At 46.9% G+C, this 19,186-nt stretch overlaps 1 protein-coding gene across 5 annotated transcripts; it reads right to left on the reverse strand.

Annotated features, from left to right (window-relative positions):
- Positions 1–4,213: 4,213 nt before the first annotated feature.
- On the reverse strand, positions 4,214–19,021 carry LOC139602537 (uncharacterized). 5 transcript variants are annotated; one of them, XM_071452444.1, is made up of 20 exons: positions 15,459–19,021; positions 14,391–14,588; positions 10,642–11,304; positions 10,540–10,567; positions 10,264–10,304; positions 10,100–10,185; positions 8,924–10,018; positions 8,818–8,845; positions 8,717–8,730; positions 8,563–8,603; positions 8,399–8,479; positions 8,271–8,326; positions 7,217–7,279; positions 7,099–7,140; positions 6,957–7,000; positions 6,813–6,856; positions 6,691–6,731; positions 6,473–6,609; positions 5,198–5,310; positions 4,214–4,643 (listed from the first exon to the last, which is right to left on the reverse strand). In XM_071452444.1, the coding sequence occupies exons 7-20, from the start codon at positions 9,069–9,071 to the stop codon at positions 4,578–4,580; spliced, it is 918 nt and encodes a 305-aa protein (XP_071308545.1). In that variant the 5' UTR covers positions 9,072–10,018; positions 10,100–10,185; positions 10,264–10,304; positions 10,540–10,567; positions 10,642–11,304; positions 14,391–14,588; positions 15,459–19,021; the 3' UTR covers positions 4,214–4,577. The 5 variants fall into 5 exon arrangements, 3 of the variants coding, with proteins under 3 accessions (XP_071308545.1, XP_071308546.1, XP_071308547.1); XR_011683292.1 differs by having other exon boundaries at positions 5,218–5,310; positions 6,409–6,609; positions 8,818–10,018; XR_011683293.1 differs by having other exon boundaries at positions 6,409–6,609; positions 8,818–10,018.
- Between the last annotated feature and the right edge of the window lie 165 nt (positions 19,022–19,186).

Consider the following 19,186-nt stretch of genomic DNA (forward strand, 5'->3'; position numbering starts at 1 on the left):
CTGTCTCTCTTTCTTTTTTTCTTTCTTTCTCTCTCTTTCTTTCTGTCTCTCTCTTTTTCTTTCTGTCTCTCTCTCTTTCTCTCTGTCTCTCTTTCTTTCTTTCTCCTTTAATTCTTTCTCTCTTTCTTTCCCTGTATTTCTAATCTTGGCTTTCCATTCTAGCTTTAGAATGAAAAAGCAGCAGTAGAAACGTTCAGGCTACCGGGGAGTGCAAAAAACCCCCAAACGGTAATGATTTTAGGAAAACTATTTCCTCCATGGGAGCCTCAAATTTTCTACAGCTGCAGATGACATAGAGCTTTTATTTCTTCTTCTGTATAGTTTATACTTTATACTGTATTTATACAGCGCCCCCTGCCGTCTGCGTGGGCGCACTGCAGGCACAGCGCCCCCTGCCGTCTGCATCGGCGAACTGCAGGCACAGCGCCCCCTGCCGTCTGCACCGGCGAACTGCAGGCACAGCGCCCCCTGCCGTCTGCATCGGCGCACTGCAGGCAGAGTGCCGCGTAATGACGTCAGCCCGTCGACACGGCGCCCCGCCCCGGACACGCCCACTCGGGCGGCCGTCGCCATCTTGTACGGCATTCCGCGACGGCCGCGGCGCTGCCATGTTGTACGGCACCCCGTGTCGGCCAGGGCGCCGCCAGCCTGTACGGCACAATTTTATGGCAGTCGCGCCTTACGGCAGTTTTACTGCATTTGCGCTTTACGGCACCTTTTGCGACAGTCGCGCTTTACGGCAGTTTTACGACAGTCGCGCGTTACGACACGTTTTGCGACAGTCGCGCTTCACGGCACCTTTTGCGACAGCCGCGCTTTACGGCACCTTTTACGACAGTCGCGCTTTACGGCACCTTTTGCGACAGTCGCGCTTTACGGCGCCTTTTGCGACAGTCGCGCTTTACGGCACCTTTTGCGGCAGTCGCGCTTTACGGCACCTTTTACGACAGTCGTGCTTTATGGCATTACCCTTTTATGGAACTTTTATGGCACTTTACAGCACTTTACGGTTTTTATTTTGTTTTTCATTTATTTTTAATTTATTTTATTTTTTAAATTTTTTTTTACTTAATGTTTATTTTTAATTTTTCTTTTTTAAAGCTTTTTATTTTATTTTTTAAGTTTTATTTACTTATAATTTTTAATTTTTCTATTTTTAAAGCTTTTATTTTATTTTTTAAGTTTTATTTACTTATAATTTTTAATTTTTCTATTTCAAAAGCTTTTTATTTTATTTTTTAAATTTTATTTTTTATTTAATTTTTAAGTTTTCTATTTTTAAACCATTTTATTTTTAATTTAATTTTTCTTTTTAATTTTTCTATTTTTAGAGCTTTATTTTATTTTTTAATTTTATTTTTTATTAAATTTTTATTTTAATTTTTCAATTTTTATAGGTTTTTTTTTTTATTTAGTGCTGCCAAGACCAACTCAAGCTGGTGATTGTGGTGGTGTTTGAGGTCTTGCATTACGGCACTACCTTTTCTGGAACTCTTACAGCACTTTACAGCAATTTACAGTTTTTATTTTGTTTTTCATATATTTTAAATTAATTTTGTTTTTGGAATTTTATTTAATTTTGATTTTTTTATTTTTAAAGCACGTTATTTTATTTTTTAAATTTTTTTTATTTACTTATTTTTAATTTTTCTATTTTTAAAGCTTTTTATTTCATTTTTTAATTTAATTTTTAATTTAATTTCTATTTTTAATTTTTCTATTTTTAAAGCTTTTATTTTATTTTTCTATTTTTTATTTACTTATTAGTTTTAATTTTTCTATATTTAAAGCTTTTTATTTTATTTTTTTAATTTTATTTTTTATTTACTATTTTTAATTTTTCTATTTCTAAAGCTTTTTATTTTAATTTTATTTTTTATTTAAGTTTTTTCTATTTTTAAAGCATTTATTTTTTATTTTTATTTTTCATTTAATTTTTATTTTTAATTTTTGTATTTTTAGTGCTTTAATTTTATTTTTTAATTTTATTTTTTATTGTTCATTTTTTAAAGCTTTTATTTTATTTTTCTAATTTTATTTTTAATTTTATTCTTATTTTTAATTTTTCTATTTTTAAAGCGTTTATTTTTTTTTTTTTTATTAATTTTTTATTTTTAATTTTTCTATTTTTAAAGTTTTTATTTAATTTTTTTAATTTTATTTTTTATTTTTAATTTTTCTATTTTTAAAGGATTTTATTTTTTTTTTATTTAGTGCTGCCCAGACCAACTCAAGCTGGTGATTCTGGTGGTGTTTGAGGGTCTTGCATTACGGCACTACCTTTTATGGAATTCTTACAGCACTTTACAGCACTTTATAGTTTTTATTTTGTTTTTCATTTATTTTAAATTAATTTTGTTTTTTTAATGTTATTTAATTTTTATTTTCAATTTTTCTATTTTTAAAGCATTGTTATTTTATTTTTTAACTTTATTTTTTATTACTTATTTTTATTTTTCTATTTTTAAAGCTTTTTATTTTTTATTTCTATTTTTAATTTTTCTATTTCTAAATATTTTTTTTTTTTAATTTTTTTAAGTTTAAATTTATCTATTTTTAAAGCATTTATTTTTTTATTTTTATTTTTTATTTAATTTTTATTTTTAATTTTTTTATTTTTAGAGCTTTAATTTTATTTTTTAAGGTTTTTTTTCTACCTTTAAAGCTTTTATTTTATTTTCCTAATTTTATTTTTATTTAATTTTTAATTTTTCTATTTTTAAAGCATTTATTTTATTTTGTAATTTTATTTTTTATTTTCCTATTTTAAAGCTTTTATTTTATTTTTCTAATTTTATTTTTTATTTATTTTTTATTTTTAATTTTTCTATTTTTAAAGTTTTTATTTAATTTTTTAATTTTTTATTTTTTATTTTTAATTTATCTATTTTTAAAGGTTTTTGGTTTTGTTTATTTAGTGCTGCCCAGACCAACTCAAGCTGGTGATTGTGGTGGTGTTTGAGGGTCTTGCATTACGGCACTACCTTTTCTGGAACTCTTACAGAACTTTACAGCATTTTACAGTTTTTATTTGGTTTTTCATTTATTTTAAATTAATTTTGTTTTTTTAATTTTATTTAATTTTTATTTTTAATTTTTCTATTTTTAAAGCATTTTATTACATTTTATTTGGTGCTGCCCAAACCTGCTGTAGAGCATTTTTATACTTTGTAATACTTTGAAGTAGTTCTGTTTTGTATCCCCATATTTTTCCCAAATGGTTTATCCCAAACTGTACCCCCCTCCTTCTCCCTGTGTTATCCCTCTCCCGGGATGAGATCATCCCCAAACCCCCACCCTGGCTCTCTGTCAATCACTCAGCCTCCCATCCCCTCCATGCAGAAGTTTCGGTCCAAGTCGTCCAGTGATCAGCCAGAGGCCAGGGGTCAGCCCCCCAAGCCTTGCCCCATACGCTGTCCTGTATGTCTGTCCCCCAGCACCCATCCCTTAGGGTCACTTAATGGTTGGTAAAATGTTATCTACTTTGGGTTTCCACCTCCCTTTAAATGTGACCTTGGCACATCTCCCTGGGGCTCGTGGCAGGAGGCCCCTGAGGTGCAGGAGCTCCTTTGGGACTCCTAATAAAACCTTGGATTAACCCCTGCTAAGAGTCAGCCCTTTATCTTCTACCGCTGTCTCTGGTGTCTCTTGTGCTGCACAGGGGCCCAGCCCAGGTGCCCTCAGCACCCTCGGGGCACAGAGAGTGTCTCCCCCCAGCCCAGGTGCCCTCAGCACCCTCAGGGCACAGAGAGTGTCTCCCCCCAGCCCAGGTGCCCTCAGCACCCTCGGGGCACAGACAGTGTCTCCCCCCAGCCCAGGTGCCCTCAGCACCCTCGGGGCACAGACAGTGTCTGCCCCCAGGCCAGGTGCCCTCAGCACCCTCGGGGCACAGAGAGTGTCTCCCCCCAGCCCAGGTGCCCTCAGTTCCCTCGGGGCACACACAGAGAGTGTCTCCCCCCAGCGCAGGTGCCCTCAGTACCCTCGGGGCAGAGACAGTGTCTCCCCCCAGCCCAGGTGCCCTCAGCACCCTCGGGGCACAGACAGTGTCTCCCCGCTCTCGGCCGTGTCAGGGCTGCCCCCCGGTGTCTGACGACTCAGGACTGGCCGAGGGTTACTGAGAGGCTCGCACAAACCCGCTCGGCCGCTGATTGTGGCGGTGTTTGAGGGTCCCCAGGACGAGGGAAGGGGAAGAGACGAGAATCTTGACTCCACCTTTCAGAAGGCTGAAATATTATTTTATGATCTCTATTACATTAAAAGAAAATGAGATAGTAGAACTATACTAAAAGAGCAAGGAGACATCAGAAGGCTGGAAAGGAATGAATAATAAAAACCTGGGACTGCTCACAGCCCCGACGCAGCTGGACCATGATTGGTCATCAAGTAGAAACTGCACAGGAGACCAATCCAAGATGCCCCTGTTGCTAAACCATCTCCAGCCCACACTCCACAGCCAGCAGATTGTTACTGGTTCCATTTCTGTTCTGAGGCTTCTCAGGAGAAAAATCCCAGCAAAAGGATTTTCATCAAACACGTCAGTGCCAGGTGATGGCACAGGCAGCATGGGCCGGCTGAGGTCACTGTGTCATCCCTGCCAGCCCAGGTGTCACAGCAAGGAGGAGAGAGTTCACCCTGTGCTCACCCTGTAATACAGAGCAATACAACACAATACACATATTAACACAAGATGAGAACCTTGTTCTATTTTCATTACATGTGGATTTATTGTTATAGGAAACCCAAAACAACAAAAGCACACAAAAAACAACACTCATCTACCATTAACACCCCCTTCAGATGACACACGAAGTCACCATCCCTCTCATCACAACTGCTAAATTACACCCCAGCAATCACTGGTCCTTGGGAACGTGGTTCCCGGGAGCCTCAAAAAAATCCTCCTGCCTGACAAAAACCCCGGTCCCTGGACAGTCCGCGCCCAAACTCTGGTGATGAACGTCACCTCACAGACCGACCGGGACCGAGGAAAAAAAAAACAGCTGGGGGGGTGGGGGGGGGAAACCCAGCTGGGGATTTTTTATTCTAAATTTAAAAATGAGTTGAAAAACTTGAAAAGCAAAAGTCACACACACAAGGTTAAATCCAGTCGGCATGCGCTGACACACGCAGAGACGAGCAGACGCAGACAGACACAGACACGTGCTCTCACACACGCTCACACGCTCTTCCCACTTACACACTCGCTGCGGCCCTTACTCGAGACGCTGAAGAACGTGCTGCCACACATCTTCCGGCTGCGCTCCTTGACATCAGTTGGTAGGTTCTGGGGAAATCGGTAGCCTCGGGGACCTGTGAGACGACAGGAAGCGGTCAACGAGTGGCTATCTGACAGCTAGGACTTGTCTCCACTCTGGACCAATAAGTTTTCTACCCAAAATCCCATAAAAGACAGACGAACAGTAAAGTTTTTATAACTGTTCTACCTAACTGTGACTACGTGCCCAGGCAGGGCAGCTCCAACCATAAGTGGTACAATATAAGTACACACAACAATGTAAGTCGATGCATACAGTGCAAGTGTACATAGAGGGTAGGTACATACAGTATAAGCCAGCACAGGTACACACAATATAAAAGCCAGGACTTGAGATAACTCACTGGAAGATGAATTCTTGAGTCCTATACCCTTGAGAAGATGGAACCTATAGAAGTACTGCAGTCACATGAGGAGGGTGTAAGACACTCCCTCTAGCAGTCCAAGAGAAGGGCATGGAAAAAAAGGCACTACCAAAGCTGGTAGTGAGAAGGAAGATGGATGAGAACATCTTCTCCCTTTGAGACATTCCTGTCTCAAAGAGTAAAAATGTAAAGATGCCAGAATACGGGATATCCAGAAAGGAACGTGAGTAGAATACGGCCTAGATGGCACAGAATAGTGCCGATAAAGCATCGAGACGTAACAAAGGCCTATGACGTGGAAGACAACGGACACAGACACGGACAACATAACACAGACACAGGCGACATAACACAGAGACAAGTGGCAACTGCCTGGCACTGTCCCCTTAGGGACCAGAGATGCCTAGCGCAAGATGAGCCAGAGGCTGATGATGCCAAAGGAGAGGAAGCCCTATGATGATAGCACGTGATGATGAAATGTAACTCATTAAAAGAAGTTAGTGCCAAAGCAGTTAAGAGGATGCTCGAGAGGCTCAGCGAGCCTAGAGAAGGAAGCCGACGGCCAGGTGACCGTGGCTGTAGCTCCGGACGTGAAGGCGAGCTCCTCGGGGGAAACATCCGTGACGGTGTTGAGTCGAGGAAGGCGGACGATGCAAAGTACACAAAAATGTGGAGATGGGTCAGAACTGCCCTGCCCGGCAAAGGCCCTGGCGAGGCTGAGGGGAAACCCTCTCCCTTTACTTCCAGAGAGCCCACCCCACTACCGACCTCTCTGCTAAGCTGACAACTGATTGCCTCCTGTGATAGTAAAGGTTTTTCCCCTTCTCCCAACCACTGGCCCCGACACTTCGCTTTTGGAAAAGGAGCAGACAAAATCCATCCTCGGTCGGACGTGGATGTTGAAATGTGCTCCATGTGTGCCTCGGTGCTGTCCTTTCCAGCCTTTGGCTACGAGGCTCCTCAGGGTACCTAAGACAAAACAGAAAAGGTGACTATTGCCCTCAAAAACAGTAACCCCCAGGGCTCCTCCGCACCCCTGCCCCAGCTCACCTCAAATCTTGATTTGACTCCAGAGGGTGCCCAGAAGATACCTGCAAAGAGAAAAGGTACACACTTAGCATGCTGCTGTGTAACACTCACCTGTGAGTCAGCCTGCCTAAACACCGACTCACCTGCCCTCCTCCGTTCCTTGGCATGCCTAGGGCAGCGACAGCACCTGCAAAGAAACAAAGCAGAAAAGCATGCTGAGATACTGTGAAAACACAACCTCCCTAACCTGACAAGGATGCCACACTGATACCTTAAGCTGCACACACCTGGAATGGGCATGCTCGGCCAGGATAGATGGCAAGCGGACCACCTAGAATAAAAAAAAAAAAAAGTGGAGATGCTTAGAGCTGCACCAGAAACTGAGATATCAGCAAAAACAACTGCTTCTGTACACTACTCAATGCTCACCTTGCCCACTCGGCCTTGACTGCTGCTCTCAGCCTTGACTTCCTAAAAAGAGAGACAAAGAAGACTGCTCTAACAGCCATCATTTATGCTCCCTCCGCAGAGACAAACAGTGACTGACCTGCCCGGGGGAATCCCCTCACCCGGGATGAGGGGCTCTGCCCTGGATTTTATCCTTCTGCACCTGAAAGAAAGTTAGGACAAAAGTCAAAGAGCTGCAGGATAACTTCAGAGCTCCAGATATCTTGTGTCCATCTACACATCCCACCTAGAGTCCAACTACACCCCACATTACAAACATCGAGTCCCCGGGACTTCTCCTAGGGCACCAGGCTATGCGGCAGGGCAGAGCAGCTCTGGCACAAATGTGTGCAGACACCCGTGACACAGGACAGGACGGGACAAACAACGGGGACACAACAGGAACAGAAATCTCTGGGTAAGGAAAATGACAGCAAGGACCGAGAGGATGCAAAATTAGAAGACCGAGGTGAAACTGATGGCGGGCTGATGAAGTTCAGAGAACCCTGGAGGAACAAGATGCTAACTGAATGATTTATTCCAAGAACTGCAAAGATGGATGCCCGAGAATCCTACGGTCAGAAGCCTCTACCTGTCCCCACATTCTTACAAGTCCTAATCCATCATAACAGAACCTTGCAGGGTGCAGCTGTCCGTACAGCTCAGAACAAGACCTGAAACGACATCTGGCCGGATGCTTCGAAGAAGAGTTGCCATTCTGATACCTGTCTGAGCTGCTGAGTTAAAAGTTCCATGGCATCGGTGCCAGGGCAAGGAACGCTGAGAGTACAGATGCTAAGACTGGTGCCAAGGTTTCTGACCTTTGACCCCTCAAAGGGCTATGATAAGAGACATGAGATATCCAACAACACATAATACACAAAAGACAAGGGACACAATACACACTGGGACTGCTCTGCCCTGCTCACCTCAGCACTGGGATCAAAAGTGAGATTTTGCTTTTATGGGGCCTAAGGGGCCACTTCATGGACACTCCTCACCTCCAAAGCTACTCACCTCCAAAGAGGACTCAAAGCCCCCCTCCCAGTAATTCCCAAACCAGCACCCTGCTTTCATCCCCCCTGGGGGTCATGGCCCTCTACTTCTCTCTCAGACATCTGGGGATGCCGGTCTCAGGTGCAAAGAAAGGCCACCTCGTCAGCTGGGAAGCTCCTGCTGGCACCAGGCTGTTGTCTCTTAGACAGCTGTACTAAAGAGAACCAAACATCAGTACCTGGTCTTGGCAGCCCCTCGGCCAAAACCCCACAAGTCTGCTACTCACCGTGCTCCTAAGAACGCTCAGCTGCTCGGGCCGCACGCTTTGGGCACACTCAGAGACCGAGGCCGTTGCCACAGGGGACGCCTGGGTTCAGAGGAGATGAGGTGATTTGGCACGGCTGAAACCTGAGTGGACCCTCGCTCCTCCCCCCTACTTCCCCGACTCACTGCAACTCCTGGGCAGCTGCCGAAGGCCACCTGGATGGCACCTTTAAATAGGAAAGTTCAGGGCTTCATCACCAAGTCCTGTAATGCATCCACAGGGCTCACATTTGCAGGAAACCCAGAGCATCGGCCGGTTGGTGACGGGGGCTTGGCATACTCTGAGTGGATTGCCTAAAGTACACAAACGAGAATGGAAGCTTAGAGCTGCACCAGAAATTGAGACCTGAGCAATAACAACTACTTCTCTCCACTGCTCACCTTGACAGCTGGTATCCACATTTACTTCCTAAAAAGAAAGACAAAGAACAGTGCTGTAACAGAGTCACCATATACACTTCTGCTGCAGAGACAAACGGTGCCTCACCTGCTTGGGGGAAACCCCTCACCCGGGATGGGGCCCTCTGGCACACATTTAATCCATCTGAATCTGAAAAAAAAGTTAGGGCAAGAGTCAAACTGTTGCAGGATAACTTCAGAGCTCCAGATATCTTGTGTCCATCTACAAATCCCATCTAGAGTCCAACTACACTCCACATTACAAACGCCATGTCCCTGGGACTTCTCCTAGGGCACCAGGCTATGCAGCAGGGCAGAGCAGCTCCGGCACAAATGTGTGCACACACCCGTGACACAGGACAGACAGGACATGACAGACAGGGGGGACACAACAGGAACAGAAATCTCCTGGCAAGGAAAATGGCTGCATGGACTGAGAGAACGCAAAAGGAGATGACCGAAGTGAGACAGATGGCAAACTGATGAGGCTCAGTGAACCCTGGAGGAAGATGCTGGCTGAAGGATTTATTCCATGAACTGCAAAGAATCCTACGGTCAGAATCCTCTCCCTAACCTCGCATTCTTACAAAGCCTAATCCGTTGAAATGGAGCACTGAGGAGCACGGCTGTCCGTGCAGCTCAGAACAAGACCTGAAAAGCCACCTGACTGGATGCTTCCAAAGAGAGATGCAATTCTGATGCCTGTCGGAGCTCCCGAGTCAAAAGTTCAATGGCCTGGGTACCAGGCCAAAGAATGCAGAGATTACAGATGCTAACAATGATGCCAGGGTTTCTGCTAGGCTCCTCAAAGGCCTAAGGTAAAGGACATGACACATGCAACCACACAGAACACACAATAGACAAATGACACAGTACACACCGGCACTGCTCTGCCCTGCGCACCTCAGCACTGTGATCAAAAGTGAGACTTTGCTTTTATTTCCCCCCCAGGCCTAAGGGGCCGCTTCGTGCACACCCCCGTCTCCAAAGTGGATTCAAAAACCCCTCCCGGTGGGTCCCTGCCCTGCGCCCTGGTTTCATCCCCTCTGTGGGTCGTAGCCCTCTACTTATCTCTCAGACATCTCGGGATGCCGGTCTGTGTCAGGTGCAAGGGAAGGCTGCCTCGACAGCTGGGAAGGTCCTGCTGGCACTCTTGTTAAACAACTTCCTGTTGTTTCTTCGTCTGCTCCAATAAAGAAAACAAAATATCAATGCATAACCTCAGCAGCACATTGGCCAAAACCCAACAAATTCTGCCACTCACTCTTTTCCCAAGAACGCCCGGCTCCTGGGGCCGCACGCTTCAGCCGCACTCGGAGGCTGACGCCATCGTCGTGGGGCACGCCTGGGCTAAGAGGAGACGAGGTGATGTGGCGCTGCTGAAACCTGAGCGGAGCCTCGCTCCTCCTCCCTACTTCCCTGACTCACCGCAACTCCTCGGCCATTGCTGAAGGCTGCCCTGGTGACACCTTTAAACAGAAAAGGCAGAGGCTTCATCGCCGAGTCCTGGGATTCTTCCCCAGGGCTCGGGAGAGCGGCAAACCCGGCGCGTCGGCCGGTTGGTGACTGGGGCTTGGCCTACTCCGAGTGGATTGCCTAAAGCGCAGAAACAGGAACAGATGCTTAGAGCTGCACCACAAAGTGAGACTGGAGCAATAACAACTGCTTCTGTACGCTACTCAATGCTCACCTTGCCCAGCTCACCTTGACTGCTGATGTCCGGCTTTACTTCCTAAAAAGAAAAAGAACAGAGCTGTAACAGAGTCACACTTGACACTCTCCCTGCAGAGACAAACAGTGACTGACCTGCTCGGGGGAACCTCCTCACTCGGGATGGGTGGATGGATTTTGCCCTGGATTTTATCCTTCTGCGTCTGAAAGAAAGCGAGGACAAACGTCAAAGGGCTGCAGGATATCTTCACAGCTCCAAACATCTTCTGTCTATCTAGGAATATCATCTAGAGTCCGGCCACACCCCACAAACTGCGTGTCCCTGAGCATTGTCCTGTTGCAGCAGCCTCTGCGGCAGGGCAGAGCAGCTCCGGCACAAACATGTGCAGACACCCATGACACAGAACGTGACCAACGGGGGGACGTTAAACACGACACATGATGCTTGTGGTGAGGGCCTCGAGGGGAAAAGGCAAAAGGGACCCCAAAGACACAGTAGGTAACACGGTACACCCGACAACACGACGCGGACCGGAACTGCTCTGCCCTGCCCGCCTGCACGCTGCCATCAAATGTGGAGTCTCTCCCTTTAGCTCTCCTAAGAGGCCCCTTGGAGAAGATTGCTTTTCCCTCTGCTAATTTTTCAATCTGTCCCAGGAACTCCCAACCCGCTGCTCTCCCTTCTCCAGGCCGTGACCCAGACTTATCTTTTGGATGATCAGCGATGTGAATCCACGTTGCACCTGAAATGAGTCTGCCTCGGAGGGCCCCGTGATCACCTGTTAGCCTCTTGGTCAGCTACAATAAAGAAAACCAAAACCAATGTATGAGTTCAGAGTTATGTGGGCCAAATCCCAGCAAGTCAGCTACTTGCCCTCTCCTGAGTGTGCCTGGCTCCTTCAGGCTCCACCTTCATCCTGATTCCAAGGCTGTGGGCATTATTATGAGTGACACCTGGGTTAGAGAAAAGCAAAGTTAAATGGCATTCCTGTGAGTGCAGTGGATGACCTTGTGTGAGGAAGACATGGGAATGCCTCTGCTGTGCTTCTGAAAAGCCCTGTGTGGGCGGGCCCTCAAATAAACACCCTTTCTCACCCTGCTGCCTGCAAACCCCCCTGCCCCCCAATAACTCCTAACTGGACACCTGCTCACCCTCCCTCTCCCAGTCACAACCCTCAACTCACCTGAAGCCTCCATCTCAAACATCATTTTTGACACTGGGCAGATGCCTCCTGTGACATGATCCATCTGCTGAAAGAAGTGCTGTGCTTGACACAACCTGGCATCTCTGGAAGCTGTGCACCTCCTAAAAACAATAAAAACACAAAACAAGAACAAAACCAGAAATTGCAAATGCGCTTTACCACCCCTAAACACAAAACCCAAAATCGTCAACTAAAATACTCCCTGTATTCCATGCCATTTTCTTCACAGGATCTCCCAAGCCTCTATTCCTTTAGATGCCCAGAAACACCTGCTGAAAGCAAGCTGAGATAAGCTGAAAGAGGCTCTTCACTGAAATGACAGGAGAGCCCTTACCCCCGCACATCCCAGAGAGGGAATGAAACCCCTCAGCAAAGGCTGGGGTTAATATACCCCTGATGGTGCCCGCCTCCCATTCCCATGATGCCTGGGAAAAGGGAGGGGGCGAATCCCACTGAATAGAAAAGCCCTCAGAGCAGCTGCAGCTGTTTGGCTCCTCTGACTCAAATTCAAAGGGGGTAAAGGCCTTGTTATAGAAGAAAGCTCTTCAGAAAAATAACGGAGCTTTCTCTTTTGACACAACTACTTGGAGCAGAACAACAGAAAAATGGTAAGACATAAAGCATTGTGTTTAGGTAGCATACGATAAATTGGGTAATTTGCTGTTAACTTACATAATTATTCTGTGTTTAACAAAAGCCATCTAATAAATTAACACCCAAAACTCCAGCAGCCCAGCTGGCCCTACCAAATCTCTCTGTTGATACATACAGTAAACAAAAAACCAAAATCCCAGGAATACCTGTCAGAAGTCTAGGAAAGAAACCTCTTGAAATTATTCCTACCTCAAATACAAACCAACCCGTCCAGAAAGTGAGCTTCACTCAAAAAACCTATTTACACAGAGTTAATAAGACCAAGAAATAAAACAACACACCATATACCACCAACGAATACAACAGCGAGGGAAAAAACCCACGTTTCTTTCTTTTTTTTATTTCAACTAACTTCCTTTATTCGCTTGAACCAAAGATTTTGCCAGGGCTGTAACAACAACCATTTGTTTTTCTTCTTCTCCTTCTGAAATGTCCCTTCTCCTTCCCAAATTCCTTACAACTTCTGAGTTTCAATCCAAGCCAAAAGCAAAATTCGTGCACTTGTGAGTCCGGTGCTCCTGTCAGATTCTCTGTCTCCCTCCACATCTTCTTACACTTTCAGTCTGAACGCTGTCCTGCCCTGATGAGTTTGACAGAAGCATTGGCACATGTTAAGAGAGCATTTCCCTCCCTCCCTCCCTCCCCAGAGCTGGTTTCCTTAGCGCATTTCAATCGATCCCAAGCCCGCAATGATGCGCGCTCTGCCGGAAAGGGGAAACACGTGCTAGTGAACAGCAGCTCAGAAACAATTCTTTTCTAATGTTACCTGCTCTACTTGACTGCTCACTAACACAAGTCTAATTTTATCATTGCAGGGAGAATGCTGTAGGAAAATGTCTGATGAGCAGCCACAAAGGCCTCACTCCCTGCTACACAGCCTGCAACAACCTCGGCAGAGCGGAGCAGCCAAATCACCGCACTCTCCTTGCCGTGGGCAAGGGTAGAAGATTACTGGGGGAGGCATATAAAAAGAAGGGAAACACTCCTATAAATGCACAGCCATTTGCTTTCAGAAGCCCAGAGTTCAGGATCTTCTCTAGGAAGCCAGACGTGACATGATATTTCTAAGATTTTCTTCTTCATCGAAGGAAATGTACGTACATACACACTCTTACAAATGTACCTATGGTTTTGGGGTTTTTTTTCTTCTGAAGCTCCAAGAATGATTTCCCATCTTGAGTCATTCAGAAGAAACGGCCCCTGTGACTCAGGTCAGAAGGGTGCCTGCGTTTTTGATCACGACAGCTTTTGGGTTTACCCTGTGAGCAGGAGCAGCCAGAGCTGAGGCTCAGCAGAGGCTGACCCCGGCCAGCCCCTTCCTCCCTTCCCTGCGTCACAATGACTTCCAGGCAGAAGGATGCAAAGCAGGTTTGTGTCTTTTCTCTTCAGTGCCAATAGGTAAAAGATGTAGGCTTTGAAATAACTGATGACCCTCTCTTGGAACTCTCCCAAGGACAGTTTGAAAGCAAAGACAGAAGATTGCTGCTAAATCCATATGGGATAAGGACGAGAGCAGCAAGGAGGGCAGGTGTGTCCCCCCCACCCTGAGGGTGCACCCAGAGCCCCGGGCAGGGACGGAGTCACTGACTGCTCTCTGGGGACGAGACCCTCCCTGCAGGTGACACCGGCTTGTCCTCTCCCTGTGGCACAGGGACCTCCAGGCTCTAGGACCAGCCTCATTTTGTCAGCATCCAGGTGCTGTGCTAGAGCCAGAGGGGTCAAGGCTTTCCAGAACCAGAGGATTCTTGCGGTTGGAAAAGCCTTCTAAGGTCATCGAGCCCAGCTGCTGCCCCAGCACTGCCAAGCTGCCCCCCCAAATCAGGTCCCTAAACACCACATCTTGACATCCTTGACATGTCTCCAGGCATGGGGACTTCCCTGGGCAGCCTGCTCCTATGCCTGAGCACCCTTTCAGGGAAGAAATTTTCCCTCCAATCCAATCTAAGCCTTCCCTGCTGCAAGTTGAGGCCATTTCCTTTTGCCGTGTCACTTCTTACCTGGGAGATCTCAGTGCTTCAACCTTACCTGCTCCTTCCCTAGGCGGTCTCTGGCTTGGCTGGAGGAGAGGAGAAACACTCCCACCACAGGAATGGCAGCTCAGGAGGTCCCACACCAAGGCCAGGGGGAGCAGCCGTCCTCGCCAGAGCTCGCACGTCCCTTCTTCTCAGAGATTGGCTCTGCTTTTCCTCCCGGGCAGATCTCTGCTGAGTGCTTCACAATTGCCTGTTTGGAGGAGGGGGGGAAAAGAGGTTAGCCAAGTTTTTTATCCAGACTTACCTGATAGCTTTGCCTCCTCCTGACTTCCTTCTGCTAAGAAAACAGCTGCCTTTGGACTTCTAGGGGCAACTTGCACGTCATGCCTGAAAAGGAACTACAGCCAAGAAGACAGATAATTGCAGCTTCGCCATGCCCACTGCCTGCAGAGCCGGCAGGCACCAGGCCAGCTCTGCTCCTCCTTCAAGTTGTTCCCAAAGCTGCTGGAAGAACTGAAGGCTACTTTGGCCTTCCATTGCTCTGCTTGTCCCGAGAAAGAGCTTTGAGTGTTGTTACCCCTCCAGAAAGGAAGGGCCTTTCTGTCTCACACGCTCGGTGACACAAGGCTACGCCAAGCTGCAGCAGCCTCTGCTCCAGGTGGGAAGGGCTTCCTTCCTCCTCTGGCACCTGGCTGGCACAGGGCACAGGTTGCTCAGAGGTGCTGGGGCTGCCCCATCGCTGCAAGTGTTCAAGGCCCGTCGGTGCTCTGGGATGAGGCTCTGAGCAAGCTGCTCGATGGAAGCACGTCCCTGCCCACGGCGGCAGCAGCCTTGGAATGAGGTGATCTTTAGAGCCCCTTCCAACCTGAATTATTCCATGAGTCTGTGAACTGAAAAAAGCGGGGAAAGAAATCTGTAAAGGTCACTAAATGCATCAAAGCACATCCCCATGGATCCAATCCTCAGCAGCCCATCCGGCCAAGGTCAGAGCTCTCTGCCCACCGAGGACACGGCAACCAGCAGGGACCTTTCTCCCACTCTCCAGCACGGACCTGCGAAGCCAGAGAGAAGTTTACAGACACCGGGAGGCAGCGGGACGGGGCGGGGCGGGCGGTCTTACCTTGCAAAGTTGGCGGCACAGAGGGCGGGCAGCGCCGCCGCCCCGCCGGGATTTTCCGGCCTGCCGTCGCTTCCGCCGCCTGGAGAGGGGCGTGCGCGGGCTCGGGGGGCTGCAGCCCTGTTCCGACGGCGCTCGCCCGCCCCCGCTCGCTGCCCCCGGCCCGCGGAGCGCTGCGACCGCGCCTCCGCCGCCCGCCGAAAGCGGCCCCGCCGGGCCGCCCCCCTCCCCGGCCATTCTTCTCAGCCATCGTGTCCCTTTTGCACTCCTGAACGTCTTTCACCCCTCCCGGCCATTTACCGAGCCCGCTCCGCCCGCCGCTCGCTCCCGCCCCTCGCCCTTGCCTCGCTCGGCAGCCGCGTCCTTGCCCCGCCCCCGGCAGCCAGCGGCGAGGGGCAGGGCGCTGGCTCGGGGGGCTGCAGTACCGCTCTCTGGCCACAGGGCGGCAGACTCCCGGGTCCGCGATTTTCCCGCCCTTTTGGCCACCATTTTGAGAATGTCAAACAAACTCCTCGACATTGGCGACGCGCCACTCCCAACATGGCAGGCGAGAGAGAACACCCCCCCCCCCCCCCCCTCGGCCGAGAGAGGCGGTTATTCAGATGCCGGTCAGGAACCCGCCGAAATACGCCCGCCCAAGGCGCCGCTGTGCCCACAGCCCGTGTCGGGTACACCTGAAACGCAAGAGAAAATCCCACCAGGGCCGCGCCGGCGTTGGTGTTCCGTGCAGGCAGTCCATAAAGACAGATCGGGGTCCTCCGTTTTCCCGCCCTTTTGGCCGCCATTTTCAGAAGGTCAAACAAACTCCGCCACACGCCACGCCCAAGAGGGCTGCCTGGCGGCGGCGGGCTGCAGTACCGCGCTCTGCCCACAAGGCGGCAGCACTGCCGCCCACCCCAGCCGGGGGCGCCGCGCGCCTCGGGGCTGCGAGCGGCCAAGGCGGCAAAAAAGAACAGGGGCGATCCCCCCCAAAAAACTCCTCTAAAAATAAATGCCAAAAACCTGCCTCTTACCAAACAAGAACCAAACAAGCCCCCTTTCTTTCAAGCCTTCTGTAAATAAATTTTATATTTCTAGTTTTCCTAGTTCTATTCACACGTATATTTATACCGGACATCGATGTGTTACGTCATTTATACAATCTATTATGTCTATTCCTATTATCTGTATTTATTCATATTTTGTGGTTTTATCAATATCATTATATATTGATTGTATATTTCTATACTTCGATTTAGATTTCTATCATACTTTTATTATTCCAAATGAAAATCCCATCTCTAACCAAACAAATACCAAAAAACCCTTCTTTTAAACTATATTGAAATATTTTTATATTTATAGTTTGCATAATTATATTCACATTTATATTCACAGTTTATACTGATGCATTCTATTCATAATTACATATCACATATATATTATTCACATCATATAGATACATTATTATTTTTATCATGTACCATATCTACTGCTACAACTTATTTTTTCTAATATTTTCAATTTTTATATCAAGCTTGATGTATTCATGAGATATTTTTACAATTAGATTTCTACCTTCCTATTATTTGTATTTGTAGTTTTTATAATAAAACCCCTGCTTTTGGCAAATAAAAACCAAAACCATCCTTTCTTTTAAACTACTTTTAATAATATTGTTGTATTTATATTTACCATATCTATAATGTTTTATATATTATATCATAGTGATGTACTATATTTATAACTATTTTATAGGTACTTCCTATAATATATTATAGGAAGATATATACAGTATCACTTGTATTACGTGTTGTATGGATTTATGTCACTTTATATTTACAATCGTTTAATAATTTTATATCTATAACTGCATAGAATCGGAATACATTTCTATATTTAAAATTTCCTTTGAGTTGTGTTTATATTTATCATCTCTATTGATATATCTATAAACACATACAATACTCTTTTAAAAAATACAATGTCTTATTGGAATATATCACGACTTATGTTACCTGTTAAATTTTAAATATAGATCGAATAGATCAAAATAAAAGTTTATTCCCATTCCTACACACCTACTTGTTTTGTTTAAATATAGCTATCTTTAGAATTTCACGTTTAAAATCCAATTCCTAAATGCAATGACAAAACAAACAGCATCGAATTCCCACCAATGTCTTCCAAAACCATCAAGATACCTCCACCAGCCAAACAGCTGCCAGCGAAAAAAACACACAACACTCTTTTCACTAACAGTTCTCATCACATCAGAAAAATGGAACCAAACGAAAAGAAAACCCTTGAGAAACACACGCAGCAAATCACAAAAACCTCTAAAAAAAACCAAACCAACTCACTCAACTCCGAACAGTGCCACTGACCCTGAACGTTATTAAAAAAAAATAACCAAAATTCTACATCTACACTAACTCAAAGAATAAGCAATACTCTGTCAAAAGAACTTTAGAAAGCAAACTAATGAACGAAATAGAAAAAAAAAAAAACTCAACCACTAAAAAATAAGAAAATAACTACCCAAATTTAAAAAACTACTTAAAAAGACCCACCATATAAATACCCACGTTCCCAAAAATAAAACTGATCAACAACCACCAAATACGTCAAAGGACAAAAAAAAAAGGAAAAAAAAAAAAAAGAAAAGAAAACACTTTTGTAAAAAAAAAATCCCCCAAACCAAATCAACTTTAATTTACAACAAAAAATTATTCCCAACTGCAGAATAAACGCATAGAGCCTCATTCTGTCAAAATAAAAATACCACCCAGAAATAAACACAAAGCCGAAAGAGAAACGTAACCATTCACAAGATCTCCCAAATGATCCGTAACAATAAAACATACACTACAATCAAACAACCAAATAAATAAAAGCCCTGGAAGACGAGAAACACAAACGCAATTAGAGAGATTTTAAAAACCCCGCTGCTATTAACGACACGACGCCACCTCGAACCCACCGAAACAAACGCTACACGCCCACGCTAATAAAAGCCACCGCGACAGAATTAAAATCCGAGCCGCTGCTTCACGCAACGACCCGTAGAAACCATTGCACGCCTTTAAAAACAGAAGAGCCCGGCAAAAAAAATATCCGAGTACAGAACTCGATTCAAACCAAACCTTTATCGTCACCACCCGAACCGAGAACCGTACCGGTCAGGAAGAACGCCATAGCCCTTAGCGCACACCCACTGCGACCAGAACAAACCCGTGCGATCGATCCCTACAAAGCCACCTCCGAACCACGACACCCCAGAACTTGCGGCAGCCCAACCCCGCGCTGCCGGCCCCGGACGGAGCGCGGCTCCCGGCGGCAAAGCGGCTCCTCCGGCGGCTGCTCCGGCGCGCAGGGGCGGCGCCGCCCCGGAGACCCCCCCGCCCCCGCCCGCTCCCCCTGCCCGGGGGGCCCCGGCGGCGCCCGAGCCCCGCGCCCGGAGCGGACAGAGCGGCCGGCACCGGCCGGGCCGGCGCAGCAGCGCCCGCGCCGCCTCTGCCGCCCTTGGCCGGCCCGGCGCCAGCTGCCCTCGGCTCCGCACGGCGGCTGCACCGGCAAAGCGGCTCCGCCGCTGCCGCGCCAAATTCCCCGGGCGCCTCGGCACCCGCCCGGCCCGGGCCGGCAGCGCTCCCGAGCGGCAACGCTCCGGGCCGGGCCGCGGCCACAAGAAGCGCCCTCAAATGCAGCGGCACAGCCCGACTGCAGCCCTGCAAACGCCGCCAGAGCTGCGG

The sequence above is a fragment of the Agelaius tricolor genome, unplaced genomic scaffold, assembly GCF_023055355.1.
Source record: "Agelaius tricolor isolate 1412-34295 unplaced genomic scaffold, bAgeTri1.0.p SCAF_34, whole genome shotgun sequence".
In the NCBI taxonomy this organism is placed as follows: Eukaryota; Metazoa; Chordata; class Aves; order Passeriformes; family Icteridae; genus Agelaius; species Agelaius tricolor.

What these genes read in the sequence shown, in the direction of transcription:
- LOC139602537 (XM_071452444.1), bottom strand. Translation starts at nt 9,071, where the DNA reads ATGGGATTTGTAGATGGACACAAGATATCTGGAGCTCTGAAGTTATCC. An exon ending in GAGGGGATTCCCCCGGGCAG is followed by an intron (nt 7,141 to 7,216) that starts GTCAGTCACTGT and finishes CTCTCTTTTTAG; the next exon opens with GAAGTCAAGGCTGAGAGCAG. An exon ending in GCGAAGTGTCGGGGCCAGTG is followed by an intron (nt 5,311 to 6,472) that starts GTTGGGAGAAGG and finishes GTCGTCTCACAG; the next exon opens with GTCCCCGAGGCTACCGATTT.